This window comes from Mastomys coucha, unplaced genomic scaffold, assembly GCF_008632895.1.
Source record: "Mastomys coucha isolate ucsf_1 unplaced genomic scaffold, UCSF_Mcou_1 pScaffold15, whole genome shotgun sequence".
Classification (NCBI taxonomy): Eukaryota; Metazoa; Chordata; class Mammalia; order Rodentia; family Muridae; genus Mastomys; species Mastomys coucha.
Window position 1 is genome coordinate 10,685,377 of NW_022196897.1, and position 19,916 is coordinate 10,705,292.

The window sequence follows — 19,916 nt, forward strand, 5'->3', positions numbered from 1 at the left end:
ATTCTTAGGCCCATAACTTTTCTTCCTAGTCAGCACAGGTTTAAAGCTTTAATTTTTCCTTACAAAAGAAAAAATACTAAAAGCAAAAATTAAACACAATTACTAAGAGCTTCATCCTCAGATGGATACAGCAGATAGATGCTCTACCACTTGAATAAAAAAAACTGCCAAAAGTCATGTCATGTCATGCCTGTACTCACACCCATCCTATTTTTGTTTTAAAGCAGGCTTTAAAATTTTAAGTGATAATCATGTAAAGGTATTTTATGAGTTTGCCTTATGAAGTACTTACAAATCCCAAAGAACTGATGAGAGATAAGACTTGTCCTGGAGTTCTTGAATAATCTTGCTTAGGTTTAGACATTGATGGTGTTGTGAGAATATCCATCATATTGATGTCTGTACATGCAAATGAAAATATATGAATATATTTAAAACCTTTGCTTATTATTGAGTATATAAATAATCACATGTTCTGAACTTTGTCTTTTTACATTAGAAACTGTACCTACAGAATTGGCTGGCATAGGATACATACATGCAGAGGCAACATTTATAAGTAACTAACTAATTGAAATTATTAAAATTTTGAGAAATAGAGATATAGCTCAATGGTAGAGTGTCTTGCCCAGCACAGCATGCATAAGGCCCAGGGTTCAAGTCTCAGGACTGGAAAAAAAAAGTTTTCTAGAACAGTCTTGTAGAATAGGTTGAATACAGTAAAATAATCCAGAATGCTATCTATCAGCTTTTCAGGAAACACTTGCTTACTAATTATCAGTTATCTCAGAACAAGCAATTGTCACTGCCGTTGACTATTCACCAAAATGAGACTGTATGGCTTACTGCTGAGCAAACCACTCTCTCTCGTTGTAAGATATAGAGATGCACGCCACCATGGAATATAGCTAAGAGTTTCATTCCCGCTGGCTAGATGTCAGTACCAGAGGATGCTAGGGGACTGCCAGGGAGGGATGGGGATGAGCAGTAACAGTTTTTTTTTTTTTTTTTTTTTTTGAGACAGGGTTTCTCTGTGTAGCCCTGGCTGTCCTGGAACTCACTCTGTAGACCAGACTGGCCTCGAATTCAGAAATCCGCCTGCCTCTGCCTCCCAAGTGCTGGGATTAAAGGCGCGCACCACCACCACCCAGCGACCAGTAACGGTTTTATCGAGCTGTAAATGCTTACTGCTGCTAGGCTACAGGCAAACATGCCCACTGAAGCAATAGTAGTAAGTGTGTTATGTGGGTGACTAGTCTCTCAGTGGATTTAAGTCTTGCTCTGATGGAGGGAATCCTTGTCTGAAACTCTAATCTCAGTCAAAAATTTATGGGTGGGGATGTATTAGGTCCTGGAGTGGGGGAAGTCCCTACTACTATTATTTTGACAAATGGATATGCTGTACCCATCAAATCACCTTCAAAATAATTATGTTTATAGCTACAGATCATTGTTGCTGTTGGTTCTGGCTAGAGCAGTTTATTTTTGTAGTGTGCTCAGTAAGTACAGATGCTCATACCCAAAGTAATAAAAATAAGTGACTGTTGAATGCCCAGCATGAAGGGGCACAATTCATACTACAGCTGGCAAGTGGGGTGAGATTGGTGTGGAGTTTTGACACACAGGAATGACTATAGTATTCTTAAATTGAAGCCAACTGTGATCACCTGACCAAGGCCTACATAAGACTAGGCGCACCCATATGATGCCATGGGGTGAGGAGGTGTTAATCAGGTCTCTCTTTCCTGAGGATCGATATGTAGTTAATGGTTTCTGGGGAGAGGAGACGACAGTTCTTTCTCTGAGGTAGCCACTGTTAAGGGCACACACTCTAGTAAATGACCCTACTATAACTAACTGGGCATTTAAGAAAACACAAAAGATATGAAAGCAACAGAAGGACTAATTGGGAAGAGGAAGGGGATCATTGGACATGGGGTGACAGGGTAGACAGGCAAGAGTTCATGGATATTTTCGGCTAAATAACAAGTTTGAAGACAACCAAGGCTACAAAAACCCTGTGTTACTCTACCTTCTTCCCCCTCACAAAAAACCATAAAAATCAGAGAATTAAAATATTTTGTCTTCTTAAATATACAAATTTCCTTTTGACAGCATTAAGCCAATATAAAATCTCTTTAGAAAAGCTGTGCTTTTTTTTTTTTTGTTCACAGGGCAGTATTCCTTTGTGGTATTAATAGTGTGAGATGTGCTGGGCACTGGTGGCGCATGCCATTAATCCCAGCACTTGGGAGGCAGAGGCAGGTGGATTTCTGAGTTCAAGGCCAGCCTGATCTACAGAGTGAGTTCCAGGATAGCCAGGGCTATAAAGAGAAATCCTATCTCAAAAAACTAAAAAACAAGAAAAAAAAAGAAAAAAAAAAAAGAAAAATAGTGTGAGATGGTTACTTTGTTGAATTTTTAAAATTCCTACTCAGAAATGAACTTAATTCTATACATACAGGAACAAATTGTATTTATCAAGATCTTGGTGGTGGCAAGATGTATCTACATAAATGTTTTAGGAATCAGCTCTGGATTATATTGTAGTTTAGCCACTTCATGCTTAAATATCCATCCCGTTTCAGCATAGATAAAGAGAACCGTGGCTGCCAGTTCCATTTTTAAGTATCTAAGGAATTTTAAGGACCTTTGAAGACCCAAGAATGATCCTTTTATTTGTTTCTTCTTCTTCCTCCTCTTCTCTTTTTTGTTCAAAGATTGGATCATTTTAAGCAAACATTATGCCAACATACCCCAAACTTCCTTTTAATGGGACAAAACCAACATCACACATTCACTTCTAGTCTATCTCAGAACAAATAGCCATCACATTTTATCTAGTATAATTAAAAAGAAGCTAATGGAAAAGTCTCAAAGTTTGTTGGGTTTTTAAAAAGTCACTTACCTACTATCATTCTTACCTCTATTCAGAGTAACTTTGGAAAGGCCAAAATCTGTCAGCTTAATATGACCCTCATTGGAAATAAGCATATTGTCTGGTTTCAAATCCCTGAATATATATAAAAAAAAACCCAAACAGATACTGAGAAAAGTAATTTTGATGTTAAAATACTAGGTGGAGTGGGAGGAATTACAAGAGACAACTGTAGTTATTTCCTTTAAAATAAATGTAAAGAAAACAGCTCTCAGAAATATCTGTTACATATTAAAATCTACAAAAATTTGTCGGGCAGTGGTGGCGCACGCCTTTAATCCTAGCATTTGGGAGGCAGAGGCAGTTGGATTTCTGAGTTCGAGGCCAGCCTGGTCTACAGAGTGAGTTTCAGGATAGCCAGGGCTATACAGAGAAACTCTGTCTTGAAAAACCAAAAAAAAAAAAAAAAAAAAAAAAAAAAAAAAAAAAAAAAAAAACAAAACAAAAAAAAAAAGTGTGTTTCAATACTAGATTTTGTCTGGGATTATTTTTGGATATTTCATCTTTCTGCCAGTACAAATTTATATCTGCCTCTTTAAAGCAAGGCATGATTTAAGCTTTAACAGAACAGAGCCACTTAACATTTCTCTGAACAGACGAAAGGTAAGCATGTCAGCTGGGACCACAAACTCTGTAACTGTTGCATGGTGGTATGGGAGTGGAAAGAGATTAATAATCTTTAACTAAAGTGTCATGTTCGAAGAATTATGTTTGAAGCAACACTTAACAAAATACAGGGAGATTAAATAAGAGCTAATGCAGTCTCTAAGTACATATTACAACTGTGCTATAAGTAAACTAGGCATGTCTTGTATGTAAGCAAGTAGTTTCTGCATATATTAAAGACTCAAGCACATCCTCTTTAAGTAATATTGTATGGGAAAGTCAGTCTTACCTATGGATGATTCCATGTCTGTGCAGGTAGTCTAAAGCCAATGCTACTTCACAAGTATATTTTATAGCCATCTCTTCATCAAAATAACCATATATATGTAGGAGAGACTTGACATCTCCACCAATAAGATATTCCATTATCTATCAAAAGAGAATTTAAAAATATTTTTGAAATATATAGTATGTAGGCATTATAGTTTTATTTTGTTTAGAATAGTTACACAATAAAAGTTATTTTTATTTTTGTTATCATTCATGCACCTGAGTGATAACAAAAAATATTTTCTGCCCCAGCTTTCTAATTACTGGGATTATAGGCATACACCATTAATCTGGGTTTCTTACTATTTTTCTGGTAAAAAATTAAACTGGTCAGTTACATAAAAGTTCTAAGACTATTAGAATTACTTCCTACTTGCCAACAGTTCAGTTCACAAATTTTTAGCATGGGCCAGATCTGGTTTCTTCTCCACACACATATTTAATGTTAGTATTATGAATTGTCCTGGCTAGTTTTTATGTCAACTTGACATAAGCTAGAGTCATCTGAAAGAAGGTAACCTCATTTGAGAAAATGCCTCCATAAGCCAATAGTGCATTTTCTTAGTGATTGATGGGGGGAGGGCCCAGCACATTGTAGGTGCTGCCATTCCTGGGCTAGAGATCCTGAGTTCTATAAGAAAGCAAGATGAGCAAACCATGAGGAGGAAGCCAGTAAGCAGATCCCCTCCATGGCCCCTGCATCAGCTCCTAGCTCCAGGCTCCAGCTTTCTTCAGCAGATATGTAACTCAGGACATGTAAGCCGCGAGGAGCAAGCCAGTAAGCAGATCCCCTCCATGGCCCCTGCATCAGCTCCTAGCTCCAGGCTCCAGCTTTCTTCAGCGGATGTGTAACTCAGGACATGTAAGCCCCAAACCTTTTCCTCCCCTAGTTGCTTTTGCTTATTTTGGTGTTTTATTACAACATGAGAAATCCTAAGACACATATTAACATCTACACTCTAATAAATATGTTGTTCAGGTTAGTCTTGAACTCCTGGGTCCCACAGACCCTCTTGCCTTGGCTTTTTTATTGTTGTAATCACAGGCACACACCACACCTGACTAGTGTTATATTTTTTGCTGACTAATTTGATAATAAAAGTTAATGGACTGTTACCCTGAATTTTTGTTTTGTTTCAAGACAGGGTATTCTGCTTTACCCCTGGGCTGGCCTAGGACTTGAAATCCTCCTGCTTTTACCTCTCAAGGGCTAAGACTGTGGGCTTGTTCTGTGACACCTGACTGCCATTAAACTTAACCTGAATTGCTGATAAGGCAGCCTTCTGCAAGTACAGAACAATAAGATTCTAACATGTAGTATATATTTAGATTTCTATGACTATCTCAATATTGTTCTTTATAGCTCTCCTCCCCAGTCACCATTTACAAGACCATAAAACAAGTTTTTTGTTATATTTCTCGATTTCTCTAATCTGGAGCCTATGTCCAGTGTTTGTATATGTGTACCTTTCATAATACAATGTTGAAAAAAACAGGTTTATTTACAGGAAGAAGCTTTTTAATTTGAGGTTTTCGGTTATTTCCTCATTATTCCATGTTATGAATATTGGGCAGAAGTATCAAAGTGATGCTCTCCTTTTCAGTGCTAGCTCCCAGCAGAGACACCCAGAGAGGACTCTAAGTCTTTTTGAGTTGCCCTCCATCCTCCAAAACCCAGGCCTTTGTGGACATTAGATGAGCACAGGACCACTGAGTTATATCTTCAGGCCTCTGGATCTCTAATAAAGTCCTAGGTAGTATTGACATTGTTTGTTTATGGACCACATTTTGAGCAACAAGATCTAAGAATCTAAACCAATAATGAAGTTAGATATGATAGGTAAGACGTTGTCTATTATTAAATGTCTAGAATGAATGAAAATAGAACTGGGGATATAGCTCAGTGGCAGGATTCTTCCCTAGCATGTGTAGGGCCCTGGGTTTGGGCCCCAGTACCACATATAAACAGGAAGCCCAAAACAACAAACAAAAGAAATATTATAGCTGTCTAATTATTACAGTAATTTTAGAGTAAAAACAAAAAGCTCCATGTTAAGCAAACATACCACTCACCTACTATTGTAATAGGACTGAAAGCTACTGGATACCAAGGAGTAAAATCATTCATAGTCATGATTTTTACATACAAACATGCAAAACAGAGTGCTGTAAAAGCATTTGGAGACCTTAGGAAGAATTAAAGGATTAAGCAGAGGCAGGCAAGCAGAGCTTACCAACCCAGGGTCATGTCTGGCTCCAGCCCCATCTGCATTCAGCTGCAAGTACATTCTTTCTCCAAACAAAGCAGTTGGGTCATCTTGACCCATCCTTCCCAGCAGATCTTATTATTAACTCTCTATGTAGACAAACACATCTTGAAAACATATTCTGAAAGCAGAGGTAGTGGGCCTGTTCAGTCTACACTAGTGTAGCAAGATGACTCACATTCTAAGCATGAACTGTTAAGGGAAAACCTCTATTGTGACCGTATGCTTATGCATAACTGGGCATCTATGTAATTAAAATCAGATGCATTAGAGAAAAGGACATGCAGAGTGGACAACAGTTTACTTAAGCTTACCAGTCAAACAGAAAACTCAAGTCTTCCCGAGCACTCAACCCCTCTTCCTCCTGGGAGATGTAGGCAGTACCCAAGGGCTTTGAAGAAGATTTCTCAGTCTGCTTATTCCTGTTCAACTAACCATCCACTGTGCTTTTGAATAAAATTTGTTGCTTGGCTATTTATATATTTCTCTAACTCCTGGAGCAAGATGCCCAACAACCTGGAAACGTCTGGTCCAGGCTGGTAACAACTTTCCTACCTTCTTTAAACATAGCATTCAGGGAATGCTTTTATTCTGTGAAGAGCCAGATAATAAACTTTAGGCTTTGTGGGATTCTAGTACAACTGTTTCACTCAGGCACTCTAACAATGCAGAAGACGATGATGACATAAACAAAAAAGAATGTAATTAGGTCCCAATAAAACCTTATCTCCTGATTGACACTCCAAGTTCACTGTAATTTTCATGTATCAGAAGTCTTCTCTTGGTGTTGTGTGGTATAGATGTATGTACATAGGGGGCAGAGGATGTTAGGAATACTATTCCATCACTGTCTTTATTCTCTGTGACAAAGTCTGTCTCACTGAATCTGGAGGTAGCTTGGTGAGCAGCACGCTTCAGCAATCTTGTGTCTTTGTGACCCAATGACACTGGTATTATTGGGGTGTCAAAGATTACACTCAAGAGTTTTATTTGAACTCGGGTCCTCATGAGTATGCAGCAAGAACTCTTATCCACTGAGCTATCCCAATTTCAAACAGTAGTCTTTAACATTTTTCCCCCACCCCCATCCTAGTGCATTTTTCAAAAGCAAGGTCTTCTGTCTTCAGGATGGTCTCAAACTTCTTTTGTAGCTGAGGATAACCTGAAACCCCTAATCTTTTAGCCTCCACCTCCTCAGTGCTGGCATTAAATGTGTATACTACCACACCCAGTTTATTTGGTGCTGGGGACTAAAGCCAAAGCTTTAAAAAAAAAGGAATACAAATCTTAGTTTGGTCATGGATAGCAGTGGTTGCAAACACTGGCTTGGAAGAGGGAAATCAATTTCTCTTATACTTCATATTCATTTTCTATAGTGAATCACCCTAAAGAACAGAGTGCTATTTGAGTTGAAGGTGCCCTCTCCCCCACTTTCTATACAGTTCCAGCTAGCCTAGAACTTGTAATCTTTCCTCTTCTGCCTTCTAAGTGCTGATATTATAGACCTGGGCCCTCTTGCACAGCTTTTAACTTTGCTTTGGAGGTGAATACCCAAACGTGCATCCTCACACCAAAATTACTTCCCTAGAATCAACAGGCATCATCTCCAGCAGCGGAGTTCATTACAACCTAGTATGAAACTCACCTGACTTCAGAAAGGGAACAGACAAAGACCTGAGACAGTTTCGTTAACAATAGAATCACCAAAGGAATGGTCAAATTCATCACCAAATACTGGAATTCTATGTTGTCTCCTGCATTCAGAGGAAAGAGGCAGGGCTTACTGTATCCCATTCGCCATTCATCTGAACTGTGGCTTGTTAAAAAATAAAAATAAAATAAAATTGCCTTGTTTGTAAATTCATCTTGGTGCAGTAAAAAAGGGCTCAGCACTATGCTATGAAACCATCTTCCTTTCCAAAATTTCTATCTTATTAGATCTTTGTACCATACCTAACACCAGTCTAAATGTACTTGAAGGTTTATTAAAGATTGGAAATGGACTAAATAATCAGTTACCAGGCAAGTTCTTAGAACAAGTATCAATTTTACAATTCACCTAAAGTATTTGAATGAGGTATACTTTAAGTTAATAGGCTTTGATAAAGCACATTATTCTCCATAATGTCAATAGATCACAAACAAACAGTTGAAAGTTGTTAACAGGAGAAATGATTAAAATCCTCAAAGTAAAGGGAAGCCTGCTTTCAGATGACTTGTAGAAATGGCAGTATTAATCCTTCATCAGTCTCTAGAGTAACAGTCTACCTTGTAGTTTGGATTTGCCACTTACTAACAGTTAATGGTCAGATTCCTTAAAAATGTATCCCCCCCCCCCAACTCTCTCTTTCCCTCTCCTTCTATACATAAATATAACCACAACCTATTGGCTCTTTTTCTCATTAAAACAACATGTAAGGTCAAGGTCATTAAACACATAAGCAGGAATTCATATGCGAATATTCTCAACACAAATACTGTGCTCTAGATCCCTGGGTTCAGAGACTGTGGAGTCAGCACAGATACTGTGCTCTAGGTCCCTGGGCTCAGCGACTGTGGAGTCAGCACAGATACTGTGCTCTAGGTCCCTGGGTTCAGAGACTGTTGAGTCAGCACAGACACTGTGCTCTAGATCCCTGGGTTCAGAGACTGTTGAGTCAGCACAGACACTGTGCTCTAGATCCCTGGGCTCAGCGACTGTGGAGTCAGCACAGACACTGTGCTCTAGGTCCCTGGCCTCAGCGACTGTTGAGTCAGCACAGACACTGTGCTCTAGATCCCTGGGCTCAGCGACTGTTGAGTCAGCACAGATACTGTGCTCTAGGTCCCTGGGCTTAGCGACTTTTGAGTCAACAGAGAGTACAAAGCTCTTTACTCACCAAGTAGATGTTGCTTGCTGACTGCAGTGAGTAATACAGATGCACAACAAAAGGGCTTTTGCTCAGAGCCAGGGCATCTCTCTCAGCTTGTACCTGATGAGTCATATTTTTATTGATCATGTCTGCCTTTTTGACAACCTATAATAGATAACGTGACAACAAGACACATTTACTCTCATTAAAATGTGTTCAGAAATTTCAAAGTCAACATCATAAAAACGCTAAGAAAGAGAAAATAAACAGATGTCATTTAGATCTGACTAACATCAGGAAACTGCCAGAAAAATATTCCAGATGGTGAAACAAGTTAAAAAACATTCTCAAGAAAGCACTGTGCTGGGATTTGGCAAAGTACCATGCACTTGAAAAAGAAAATGAATTAATACCTGACTGGTCTGCATGCCTGTATGAAAACTTTATTGTAACAAAGTCAAAAGATAAAAATGTTCCTAATAAGTCCATTCAATAACCAGTTAGCTGTTGCAGCATTTTCTCTGTCCAATCACATTAGGGCAGGGACAGGCCTATGATTGGACAGGAATAGAGAAGTGGAGCTAGAGTTGGAGGAGGAGAAGGGTCAGGGAGCAGGAAGGAGGAGGATCTTCATCATGAAGTCAGAGGATGAGGGGGAGTCAGACCCTGCGAGGTTATACAACCAAGCAAGGGTTTTTAAAAAAATAGATTAATTGGGATAGAATATTGTCTTTATTATTTGGTTCTGAAATTGTATTGGCATCTTGTAAATTGTGATCTTACTCTTTTACAAACCTGATTGGATATTAAAGCCTTAAGAGTCATGCTTTACCTACCGGGTTTTAGGCGCTAGCTAGATGAATGATTGTAGGGGTGAGTTGCATGTGAGCGAGATGTTGTAAATAGCTGGGAGAGAATAATAAGAGCCAGACAATACCAGCTCAAGAACATGGCCCGGAGGGAAAGAGAGTTTGTGGGGTGGATTCATTTTTTAAATAGTCCCACAACAGTTAGCTAGTTAAATGAATACCAATATATGTTTACATGTAAACATACACATATATATTTTAGCCTCTCATTCTTAGAAACAGAGTAAAAATGTCAGGGGCTGGAAAGACGGTTCAGTGGTTAAGAGTGTGTATTACTCTGCCAAGATCCAAGTTCTTCTAAGCATCCACATTAGGAGGCTAACACCTGTCCATGACTCCTGTTCCAAGAGATCTAAACACCTTGACCTCCATACATGTGACACACACTCACATACATATGATTACTCTTTGATAGAAGGGAATAGAGGAAAAATGTTGGGGGCTTGATTCAGACTGCTGAATGCTTAAATTAACTTGTTGCTCTTATAGTAGACCTGAATTTAGTTCCCAGAACCCATATGGTATCTCACAACCATTTGTAACTCTAGTTCCAGGGAATCCAACATCCTTTTAGAGCCTCCTAGTGTACCAGACGTACACATGGTGCACATATATATAGTCAGCCCAAATGCTCATATACATAAAGAAATCTACCCCATTTTTAAGGTTGAAAGTCTGTTTATTTCATGAATAACGAGAACTGGTCATTCTGGCACAAGACTGTAATATCAGCATTTGGGAGGCTGAGGCAAGCCTGGACCACAGAACAAGATTCTAATCTTAAAAAAAACCCCACAAATCAAATTCTGCCTTACAGAAAAATCTGAAATATATCCCCATCCTTATGTATCTGAGGCTGTCCTTGATTCCCAATTCTATCACATTCACCTCACAAGTGTTGGGAGTATAGGTGTGTGCCAATATATCTGGTCAAATTACACCTTTTAAGTTTCAAGGGAAACTGGCTTAGAAACAAAACTATATGCTAAAATTGGAGCATTAAGTGACATAGTAACACTGGGATTATATAATTTTCAAAGAATTAGTGAAAATATATTAAAAAAAAAATACTGGGATCCTTCCCCTCACCTCTTGTCACCTACAACAAGCAGGAGAGCTGGTCCCAAGGCCATGAGAGCCTTGGGTAGTACAACAGAGCTGGCCCTGGTGGTGTAGGGAGGGTAGCCAGCCCAGAAGGCATGAGAGTGAGAGAGTGGGCTTTGTTTTCTTGCCAGTCTGGGCATTGGTTGAGCTATCCACTACCTGGGGCAGTGCTGGAGAGTCTGCCCTGTTGGCATGGGTGTGGGAGAGCTGCTGGGCTAACCAGCTAAGCTACTACCCAAATTTGGATTTTGATTTGGCTCACCCCAACATCCACCCCACCTATGAACTGCTGTAGCATGTGAAGGAACTGGTCTTACATATTCAAAGCTGCAGGATTACCATGACACAGGGCAACAATAGTATATCCAAGAGGGGTACTGGTGAAGATCCAGTATTGATAGTGTAGCAAGCCAGAGGCCTTGAAATGAACATTTGCAAGTAAAGAAGTGTGGAAGAAGAGTATACTGTGGGATACGCTACAGCTTCCACAATGAGATTTTGTTTGTTTGTTTGTTTTCTTTTGGAGGGTGGGTGTAAAGGGATGGGGAGAGGAATATGGGATTGGAGTGCATGATGAGAAACTCATAAAGAACCAATAAAAAAATACTAGAATGCTTATTACTACTATAAGAAAAAGGCACTCATAAAAGTATTTAATAAAATGAAATAAAATAAATGTCATGTATTTAACATGACACATTTTAGCTTTACCTCCTTTCCTTAAGAAAACCAAGGGAAAGGCTGGGGATGTAGATCAGTGGTAGACCACTGACCTAAGAGTGGTAAGGCTCTAGGTCTCTTTCCCAGCAGCGAAGAGAGATTAACAAGTCAAGCCAACAACATGATTCTACCTGTCATCTCACTGGCCCAAGCTCTATGAAGCTTATGAGGTGGTACCATGCCAAGGTATCCAAAATATTTACAGGAGAGATTAATTGGTGTTTTCATATCAACAATTAATGATTGCTTGAGGTGTTAGAGAAGGAAAAACAAATATCTTGGTAACATATAAAGTAACAATTTCAATGAGTTGAGTTTGGAAGACCAGAGAAGGTTTCCAGGGAATTAGGTAAACTTCAAAACAAAACAATGGCTGAAAAGCAGAGAAAGGTGGAAAACAGTTAAGAAAGAACCAGAATAAACTTAAATCCTGAGGTGTGAAAATAAGTCATGGCTTTGAGGGACCAGTTAGCTGCCTGGATGTTTCATTAACATAGGTTATGTGGAAGATAAAGTAGAAATCAAGGACTGAAAATTGGGAATATGACTGACTTTTTAAGAACTCTGAATTTTGTCCTGCAAACTGCACCCTAAAGAATGGATTAAAAGTTAATGATTCTAGTTAGGAGAATATTCCAACGAACTAAGTATAGAAATTAAGGCTTGATGAAACTCAAACCACCAGGCAAATGAAGGAGGAGGAGGAGGAGGAGGAGGAGGAGGAGGAAGCGGAGGAGGAAGAGGAGAAGAAAAAGACGACGACCACACCAAAGACCATACATTGTATGATTCCATTTATGTGAAATGTCCAGAAAAGGCAACCTTGCAGAGACAGAAGGTGAGTTGGTGCATAGGGCATATTTGTACATGCCTGTAATCTCTGCACTTAGGAGATGGAGCCAGAAGTATCAGTAGTTTAAGGCTAGTCATGCTCAGCTATATCATATGGAATTGTGAAAGAGAGAGGAGGGTTAGTAGTTACCTGCTGATATATTAAGGGAAGAGGTACTGTGAATAGGAAAAGGGTCATTTATTGGGCTATGGAACTATTCCTTAAAACTGGTTTTAATACTATTAATTTACTAAATTAATGCTATTTAATTTACTAAAAGCATCACTGAACTATGCTTTTATGAACAAGTAAGTAGGGAGAAATCAGAGCCTGAACTTAGTCACTTGTGAATGAAAAAAGCAAAAAACAAAACAAAAAACAAACAAAAGAATGTTTTCCAGAGGGAGAATAGGAACAGTCAAAGAGTATGTGGTGCATGGATGAAATATAAGAGCAGTTCAAGTTTCTAGCCTGAAAGGTAGAGGTGACATTGGTACTATTAAAGGGAAAGAAGCAAAGCAGGAGGGTCATTTAGGGTCAGGTAAAGGGGCTGTGCATCCTGTGTGCGATTCTCCACGCACTGTGTACCAGGAACTTGAACCGGTCAATAGCCTCCGTTGACGTTTTCACTCTTTACTACGAAGGAAGTAATCGGAAACTTCGGGAGTATGAGAAGCGAGGGTGGAAAGAACAATTTTAAGTGAACACTCACTGTTTTTACGATCACATATAGATAAAAAACGCTTGATTTAGGACACTTTCTACTTGCTCTATAAATGAACTTACAGCTTACATATCACTATGGAAATCTTGGAAAGCAAAAATGAGGTTTAATGAGTTTTTAGTTTTACATCACTTGCTCTTGCTTGGTAATCTATTATCAAAGAATTAGAATTAAAACATCATTGGAAAGTGACTATTACAAACGTAATCAAAGTATCAAACTTAATCCAGGTGGAGATCAAGTTACTAAAAAAAGCAAAACAACCCCAAAATCCAGGTGATACATTAAATAAACAATACTACAATTAAAAATTTTCACAATATAAATTTCGTCACAGAAAATTCGAATATAATGCAGCTTCTTTTTGGTAAGAATGGGATTTGAAATCAGTGTCTACAAACCAAAATCTTGTGATATCAAGATTTCGGCTATCATGTATGTCAAACAAGGAAAACATAACCAACAAGTACTTAAGGCCTTTTTGATTTGAAACAGGACTCATGGCTGTGGCTTCAAGTCTCTGCCTTCAGCCGCAGTTTTCTCATTTGTTAACACTAGCCAGGACACAGTTGGGTAAGTTTTGCTATTTTCACTGGGTAATGATTCTCAGGATACTGAGAAGGGCAGGGCAAGGGAAAGGACAGACACCTGCTTACTGCAGTCTGCCCAAACGCCAACAGTCAACAAGCAGGACTGTGCAGACTTCTGTAAGCCGAGCATTCCAGGCTAGTGGTCCAGCAGCCCCAGAGTTTGATCAACCACGAAATAGGAAGTCCGTGAGGGAGGACCATTTAAGACCTTCTCACTTCTAGATTGCCTACCTTCACTGCGTACAACTTGCCGCTTTTCTGTCCCAGGTACACTTTCCCGAATGCACCACGGCTAATGGGCTTCACTATGGTGAATTCCTCAATGGAGGGTGGTCTTGGTACCGGGATCCTATTCACGCACCCCTCTATCGCCGCACCTCCTCCATTCTCCTCGCTTCCCGAGGCGGACTCCATTGCCATACCACTCGCAAGGCAGCAGCAACTCCCGCCAACCAGATTCAAAAGGTTTCGCCCACGCCCGACGCCTCCCGTGACGTCACCGCGCGCTTGCGCTCTGCCGGCTCACTTTAAGCCGGCATCGGTGGGTGGGGCCGGTGGCGCTGCTGGGCGGGGCTCGGCTGCGGGTACCCAGGCTGTTTTTGTGACGAGGCCGTGCATTGGCTGGCCAACGAGCAAGGGGACTACTAAGACTTTAATGCAGATCTAGTCTGGTGGGGGTCCTTCCGAGCCCCCAGTCAAGACCTGCAATTCTCCCTTCCTCTGCGTGAGCTAGAAGCCAGGCCGACTGTTAAATAAAGCAATGGCTAGGGATGATGTGTGGAAGCTAGCGAAGTCACGGAATGTGGAGAACCTGGGTGAGCGGGGATCGCGTTTGACCTCGTACTGAATTCAGGAACAGATGAGGAGCGACTAGAAGAACATCCAGTTTATTGTTGGGGGTGGAAAAAAACGAACCTCATAAAACAACCCCAAAGTGAAATCGTACCCGGAAGAGGCGGAGCGCTGACGGGGGTGGGGTGGGGTATGGGCTGGTGAACGTGGAGGCAGTCATTTGCTCCGGAAGTACTGATTCCGTAGCCTCTGGTCTTCCGGGGCAGATGTCGTCGTAGCCAGCTGTCGGGAGCGGAAGCCATTTTTGTTTCTGGGAGGAGTAAGGGAGAAACTGGGAGAAAAGCGAAGGGAAATAAAGAGAAAATAAAAGGGCTCAGCCCTTTCCTCTGAGCTGAAGACAGGAAGAAGTTCCGGCTGACGGGTAAGGTCCCGAGGGCCCAGAGATGTTCTCCCTGTCGAGCACTGTGCAGCCTCAGGTAAGCCCAGCAATCAGGCGTTTTTCTGCGGCCCTTTTGCGACTGTTTTCCGAATGCGGTAGTAGAATCGGTGTTTCTGAAGCAAATTAGTGAGGGAAGCGACGAGCCCAGTGTGAGTCGCGGACTGAAAAGTTGATCTGGGGACAATGCTGACACTTACCGTGGTGGACATCACATAGCTTATCCAGTGGTTTGCACAGAATTTCTGTTGAGAATTCAGGAATGTTTTAGGGTTGGACAGTCTGAGATAAGGATTTGTGAAGTCTGTGAGAGAGGTAAGAAGGCAGTGTTCTTTCCATCCATCTATTTCTGAGCATCCGTTTTTCCTTTCAAGCCGAATTTAGTTCTAATAATTTGAAGCATCACAGTTTCTTTCTTTCTGGCCAGAATTAACTTGTGCGCATTTTTGAACTATTAGTTTCTTGCTATTAAATTTTAAAAATTGGCCAGGTGGTGGTTGTGCACGCCTTTAGTCCCAGCACTTGGGAGGCAGAGGCAGGCAGATTTCTGACTTTGAGGCCAGCCTGGTCTACAGGGTGAGTTCCAGAACAGCCAAGGCTATACAGAGAAACCCTGTCTCAAAAAAACCAAAAAAGAAAAAAAAATTAAACATTGTTTAAATTTTGTATTTTTTTAAATCAGGGCCCAAATTGTGTTAGTTTTTTTTCTTGTTTCCATTAAAATTTGTTTTCTTTTTGGGGTGGAGGGTGATAACAATGTTTAATTAACTATTTTATTTTATTTTTTAAGATTTTTTATTTTTATTTATTTTATGTGTATGAGTACACTGTAGCTGTACAGATGGCACTGAGCCATCATGTGTGTGGCCGCTGGGAATTGAACTCAGGACCTCTGCCAGCCCAGCTCGCTCTGTTTCAGCGCAATTCACTGTAGCTGTCTTCAGACACTCCAGAAGGGCATCAGATCTCGTTATGGGTGGTTGTAAGCCACCATGTAGTCGCTGGGATCTGAACTTAGGACCTTCGGAAGAGCAATCAGTGCTCTTACCCACTGAGCCTTCTTACCAGCCCCTATATTTTATTTTTTGAGGCAAGGTTTCACTGTCTGTCTTTGCTGCCCTGGTCCTCACTATGTCCAGGCTGAAGTCCTCTGAAGTGTTGGAATCATGGCTCCCACCACCATCACACCAGATGCGCTGTCAACTTCTTGCCTTGAGACTATGATTATTACTTTGGAGGCTGAGGCAGGCAGAGAGTCTGGAGATGTTACATAGTGAGACTTGTCTCAAAAGACTCCCCCACCCCCACCACCGCCTCCCACAATGTTCTTTAATTCTTACTACCTGCCTTTTTTTGTGTGTTCCTGTGGTATTGGCGTACTAATGGAGAAGGAGATTGCTTAGCTGCTACTTAGGCAGCAAAAGAGCAAAGCATATGTGGATTTCTCCTACTCATTGGAAGTACAGATGAACAATAAACAGGAGTTTCAGGCAGACAGAAAAGTATAAATAAAAAAATCCTGTGAGGAACAAAAGTCAGGCCCATGTGGCAAGAACAGAAGATTAAAGGGAGCAGTGTCAGAGATGAGGTTGGAGAAGCCTTCAGGCAGTTAGGGAGTTCGATCCATTTGATTTCCATGACCAGGTTTTCATTTGGAGACTTGCTCTGGCTTCTTGTTGTGTGGAGAATGTGATAGGGCAAAAGTATAAGTGTTCTAGATTTAAGGATGCTGTTGCCCTGACACAGGAAAGACATTCAGTAATTATAGAAAAGAAATCGCTATTTCTAGTGTGGCATCTCTAATTCCAGACTTGGTGGGAGGGACAAGAGGATTAGGAATTGGCAGCCAACCTGTCTCAGAAAAATTAAAGTAGAAAAGAAGTAATAGAATTTCACTCAGTGTAAGTGTGGGAGATGGTAGAAAGTGATATTTCTGTGTTGGTCAGCTTGATAGAGGAAAATACTGTTTTCTAAGATGATAGTGTCTGGGGAAGTTTTAGTAATTAAAAAGTCTGATAGAGACTGTTGATACAGTGTTAATTTATATGAAGAAAGCATGATGAAAAGTATGCCATCATGAGGTAGACAACATGACATGGCAGAAGAGCAAAGGAACGAGAGCGAGACTCACTCTGATTGCTGTGGGTCTGTACAATCCTATGGAGCACGGAGCAGCTGGCTTGCGGTGGTGCTGTGTGCTATCCTTCCTAGCTAATCACCTCTCACCAACACTGCTGCTATAATGGAAACTGATTTAAGCATGAATCTTAAAGGGACTCTGCCTTCAGATCACAGCAAGAAGTATGACACTGGCCAATTTTAATGTCAGGGATTGAAGTAGTTAAATTATTAGACTTGGTTTATAATCAGAGCCCATTATTTTATTCACTCAACAAAAATGCCTGTTTAGCATTCTCTGTATTCACACTTATGTTGGGATGCAACATTGAATACTAAAGTAGAAAAAAATCCTTGCCACATGAATCTTTTAGTTGGATAATATGCTACGACAAAAGAAATACTTATTTAATTTTTGTAGTCTCCTTTGTGCCAAGCTTCTGTTATATTCTTAGAATTAAGTTATGAAGCTTATTTTTTCATAAGCTCCATGGATTACATTTGTGTTTGTCCTAACGAGGTAACTGCGAATAGTCCTGGAATGGGACTATCAGAACAGATAATTTCATCATACTGTAATTCCCTTTCCTGGAGGCAGTAATTGTCTGAGTTGCTGGGTGGTGAATTCCTGTGAAGAAGGGTTTTACATCATAACTCCATAGAGGGTGCCCTCCACTGGGTGTTCTTTCCAGGGCTTGCCCTATGTACTTCTTTTCACATGTTCTTATAGACTGGTAAATGTAAGTAAAGTGTTTTCATGTGTTCTTTAAGCCATTTCTAACACAGGGAATGAAGGGGCATGTTATGAAGTGAAGTAATATAAAAACCAAACTGTAGAAGATTTTCAAGTTCTACAGGTGTTAGATTTTAAGCAGAAATATGATGTAGCAGACTTTCCTGATCATTACTTGTATCTCTTGCTGGTAGTGTGTTACAGCTGGGTAAGGGCAGGAACAGGTTAGGTAGTGGGATTTAGAGCAAGATGGTGGCAATAAGGAAATTCCAAAATTAGAAAATTCTTGGTGTGAATTTTTGCTTTTAATGTTTGTGAAGCCTTTCTGTGGAAGTGCCGTTTATTTTGCTGCTTCCCTAATAGTCATTTTCTCCAGCTTTCTATTTGTTTTAAATTTATGTTGAAAAAAATTCTTTTTTTTTTTTTTGGTTTTTCAAGACAGGGTTTCTCTGTGTAGCCCTGGCTGTCCTGGAACTCACTCTATAGACCAGGCTGGCCTCGAACTCCGAAATCCCCCTGCCTCTGCCTCCCAAGTGCTGGGATTAAAGGTGTGTGCCACCACCGCCCGGCGTGAAAAAAATTGTCTTATTAGTGTGCATTTGTCAAATTACTTCCTTAGAATAAATTCCTAGAAAGTAGACTTTAGAGAATGAAAGTATGTGTGTTTCAAGTTAATTAATTTTTGTGGCAGAGTCAGTGTGTAGTCCTCCTGGCTGGCCTTGAACTCTATGTAGACCAAGCTAGCATTGAATTCAGAGATTTGCCTTGTCTTCCTCCCCATTGCTGTAATAAAAAGTGTGTACCACCATGCCTGGATTCTAATATATCCAAGGTAGTATCATGAAAGAACAAACCAATTTTCTTCCTGTCAGCAGTAGATGAATATGGACAATTTTTGTATGTGTATGTGCTTGTGTATGTGGTGCTGGAGCTCAGAACAGAGATCATCATTTACGCTGATCATGTGTGTGAGCATGGAGCTATATCCCAGCCTATCCATAATTTTGATATCTGGTGTTTTTTTTTTTTTTTTTTAACTTTTAACAGGTCTAAATTCTGAGTAGGAAAAAAAGAGATTTTTTCTGTTGTTTTATTTTCCTTTTTTAAAAATAGACTGCTTAATTTGAACTTCTGTTTTTTTCCTAGGTTACAGTTCCTCTCAGTCATCTTATCAATGCCTTTCATTCGCCAAAAAATATATCTGTTTCTGTCAATACACCTGTTTCTCTAAAACAGCATCGAGATACAGTTCCTGAGCATGAAGCTCCCAGCAGTGAGGTAATGGTTAATCCAGATCTGAACTATATGAGAAAGCCTTTGGTATGGTGAATTTTAATATATTTGGTCAAATGTTTTCATTTAAGCATTTATACCAATGCTTTCTGCTTTTAGGTACTTGGTTTTGTAATTCTGTAATTAGCCAGATAATTCTGGCTTTTGTTGTTTGCTGTATATATTAAGAGTATTAGTTTATTTGGTTATTGTTTTAAAACATGATATATCTGCTATATACCTCCCATATTACTCCTTGTTGATAACAATTTTTTAATAAAAAATACTAATTTTTTTTTAGTTATTTTTATTTTTTTGTATAAATGTTTCCCTATATGTTATCTGTGTAACATTCTGGTGTCCATGGAGGTTAAACTAGGGTGTCAGATCCCCTGGAACTAGAGTTATCAGATGATTTTAAGCCACTACGTGAGTACTAGAACTGAATCCTGGTCCTTTGTAATAACAGAAGAAGTGCTCTTACCTGTTGAACAATTTTTCCAGTCCCTTTTCTTCCTTATTAAAAATAAAATCTAAAAATTGACATTTTCATAGTTGTATATAATGTTTTGTCATTTTTATCATACTTTCTCTGAATTCTTTTAAAGAGTGTCTCCCCATCCCCTCTCCCGCCTTTTCATGTTGTTGTTGGTATGTGGTTTGGCATGCTTGGTTGTTAGTGTCCCACTGAGTTTAACTAGGGTGTCTTGTATGAGTACTAGGTTACTCCTGG

At 39.9% G+C, this 19,916-nt stretch overlaps 2 protein-coding genes across 4 annotated transcripts in view; one reads left to right on the forward strand and one right to left on the reverse strand.

Annotated features, from left to right (window-relative positions):
• The window catches only part of Mastl (microtubule associated serine/threonine kinase like), a 47,320-nt gene extending 32,863 nt beyond the window's left edge, over positions 1 to 14,457 (reverse strand). For 2 of the 3 annotated variants that reach the window (XM_031369181.1, XM_031369180.1), the window contains exons 1-5: positions 14,064 to 14,457; positions 9,021 to 9,158; positions 3,834 to 3,973; positions 2,925 to 3,013; positions 293 to 399 (exon numbers count right to left, since the gene is read on the reverse strand). In XM_031369181.1, the coding sequence (XP_031225041.1) occupies positions 293 to 399; positions 2,925 to 3,013; positions 3,834 to 3,973; positions 9,021 to 9,158; positions 14,064 to 14,252 (663 nt within the window). In that variant the 5' untranslated portion in view covers positions 14,253 to 14,457. Of the gene's footprint in view, positions 1 to 292; positions 400 to 2,924; positions 3,014 to 3,833; positions 3,974 to 7,786; positions 7,837 to 9,020; positions 9,159 to 14,063 lie in introns of those variants that run through there. The other variant, XM_031369182.1, reaches the window with a different exon arrangement.
• Positions 14,458 to 14,752: 295 nt separating this feature from the next.
• The window catches only part of Yme1l1 (YME1 like 1 ATPase), a 38,779-nt gene continuing 33,615 nt past the window's right edge, over positions 14,753 to 19,916 (forward strand). The window contains exons 1-2 of the mRNA XM_031369183.1: positions 14,753 to 15,100; positions 19,058 to 19,189. Of these exons, the coding sequence (XP_031225043.1) occupies positions 15,068 to 15,100; positions 19,058 to 19,189 (165 nt within the window). The 5' untranslated portion in view covers positions 14,753 to 15,067. The remainder of the gene's footprint in view (positions 15,101 to 19,057; positions 19,190 to 19,916) is intronic.